Source organism: Dendroctonus ponderosae, unplaced genomic scaffold, assembly GCF_020466585.1.
Source record: "Dendroctonus ponderosae isolate FM_Combo_2020 unplaced genomic scaffold, Dpon_F_20191213v2 Dpon_F_20191213_3, whole genome shotgun sequence".
Taxonomy (NCBI): domain Eukaryota; kingdom Metazoa; phylum Arthropoda; class Insecta; order Coleoptera; family Curculionidae; genus Dendroctonus; species Dendroctonus ponderosae.
The window spans coordinates 12,606,308-12,608,770 of record NW_026018508.1 but is presented as its reverse complement, the minus strand read 5'-3'; the positions used below and the strand labels follow the sequence as shown (position 1 = coordinate 12,608,770).

Genomic DNA, 2,463 nt, shown 5'->3' with positions numbered 1-2,463 from the left:
TTAACCATTATCGGGTGATTTGAGTCGAAATTCAAATATCGGTTAGTATGAGTAGGTTTTCTATAGACCAAGGTTTCGAAATTGTCTAATTTTTTTAATTATTATTATTTGTTTATCAATAAACATATTTGTTTATTGATACCTCAAAGACCAATTTGCACACACTGGGCGACTAATAGGAAAGTTAACATGAGTTTCTTCGATTTTTTACTCAAGCAGGATACGAATTAAGGACAAGGAGCGAAAAAAATGCATTTTTAACTGCTTGAACCGAAAAATTTTTCAATAAAAAAATCGGTGGTGGAATGCTTTTTGTCAATATTCTTCATACGGCTTCTTTTCGTAAAATTTATCTGGAATGCACAATTAGTATCGAGTTAGTGCTGATTTATCCATATTATTACAATGAACAACAAGCCCAAATGCTGATAGATATTTGGAATATTAGTGAGGATTAACTGCGATATAAATAATTAACGCCCTGTATTTGATGTAACTGCTGGAAGAAAAAAAAATCCAAAAACTTAATACGTTTTTTTGTGATAAAAGGTAGTGTAGAAATTATTTAAATAGGTAGAAAAGCTCCAATCCAGCATCGGAAATAAAATGTAACTTAATTAAGAACCGCTAATTAAATTTGGTGATTGATTTGGGGTTTATCTGGACAAAGTGCAAACATTTTCTATGATGGCCATATGGCCTGCCTATTGATAAGTTGATAAAAGACCGATAAAAATTATTTCCGCTTTCCCTATTGATGCCTTTACTATACCGAGTGTGTCATTTTTCAAACTCACAAACAACGGTTTAAACACGCTTGATTTAAGCACGACAGGGCAATGCCTAAAATGCCGTTTTATCGAGTTTTTTTGTAAGCGGAGCAAGTTATTTTAAGAATTGGAGAACACACCGTACCTTGCTCATACTAAAGCATCCTCACTTGTTTCTTCAGTTATTTAGAGCGCAAAAAATAGATCATTTCCATTAAGAAATGACTTTAGAGCCTTTATATAACTGGCGTTAGTTTCGATCCAGATTTCGCGTGTCTGCTGATCCTGCTCAGTCCTGCAGCGCAGTCCTGTCGGTCGGTTTTCCTGCAAACGATCTGGATGTCACGCAACGAGAGCCATTAGCTAGAAATGGAAAACATTTGCCGATTTAAAAAGGTAATGCAATGAATATATTTAACTGCCCGTGTTGGTTACTTAGCTTAATTGGTAGATTTAATTGCAATGGTTGTTTTCGGCCACAGGCGCACAAGTTTAATTCGCTTTAGTACATTGTTCATTCCCAAAGGCTACAAGCCGATTGGGATATTTTAAACGTGCGCAATTCAACAGCACTATAGTGGTTCCAGTGCTCGGCAAAAGTTTAAAAAATTGTGTCCTTCTGGCTTTTGATGGCATTAAGGAGATTTTTCGCAAAATTCTAGAGAATGGTGTATCCGGAACAGTTAATCCTCGATCAAGCTGCAGACAAATCGACTTGCCGTGCATCCTGGTGCAACGATTTGGAAACGACCAGCAATATTGTCACGTTAAATGCAGCAAAACAAATAGGACGCAAACCGCACGAAAGGAACGTCGAAGTGGCTGACCGAAAAATTGAAACCGCATCAACAGACAAGTAAATTTTCGCAAATGTGAGTTCTACAATAACGTTCAGCTCAGTTCCTCAGATACCCATCATCAGTTCATCCAGGACCGAATAAGGCATTTGGTCGATGCGTTTTCCACCAGGGCTCAAACAGTCAGGCAAAGACTGGAAGGGCCTGAAACGCCTTCGTCTTTGAGGTGAGATTAAAAAAACATATTTTGACTTCATTCACTCGCTTCCGTCTGATGAAAATGCTAAGAAATTCCAGGCATTTTGCGGGACTTGATATTTTTTCAAAAAATCATTCAAACCCTTTTGATCAAAAATAAAAATGTAACAGATGTGCTTTTTTTCTGTTTTGAGCTCAAGGGCTTGTTGCCACCCTACGAAGCTCTTCAACATGCACATATAAAGTGTTTGGGACAACGATAAGAAAAATATTGTGGGTTAACGATGGTAACTCCTTAAAACCCGCTAAAAATTGTCGAAAATATTGATTATTTCGGATCTGAAGCTTCTAGCTTGTTTTATAATGTGCGCATTTCATTATTCGCTTCCCTTAGGCGAAAATAACGTACAATTTGAAGCATATTGAATGAAATGATATTTTTTGCAAAAATCGACCTCAACCCTTCATAAAATTTTCGATCAAAAATCAAAATTTGAAATGCGAGTTTTTTGAGGTCAATGGATTATTTCCGCCTTAAAATGTTCCTCAGTGTGGACATTAAGTATTTGGTTCGGTAATAAGAAAGATATTGTCAGTTAAACATCCTGATCGCTCAAGAACGGTTTAAAACGGCCCAAAAATGTCGATTATTTCGGACGTGAAGCTCCTAAGCGTGTTTTCTATTGAGCTCACTGCAG

At 36.8% G+C, this 2,463-nt stretch overlaps 1 protein-coding gene across 1 annotated transcript in view; it reads left to right on the top strand.

Annotated features, from left to right (window-relative positions):
• Positions 1-107: 107 nt before the first annotated feature.
• The window catches only part of LOC109537522 (cyclic nucleotide-gated cation channel beta-1), a 7,449-nt gene continuing 5,093 nt past the window's right edge, over positions 108-2,463 (top strand). The window contains exons 1-3 of the mRNA XM_019904297.2: positions 108-1,166; positions 1,433-1,626; positions 1,671-1,793. Coding sequence (XP_019759856.2) covers positions 1,140-1,166; positions 1,433-1,626; positions 1,671-1,793 — 344 coding nt within the window. The 5' untranslated portion in view covers positions 108-1,139. The remainder of the gene's footprint in view (positions 1,167-1,432; positions 1,627-1,670; positions 1,794-2,463) is intronic.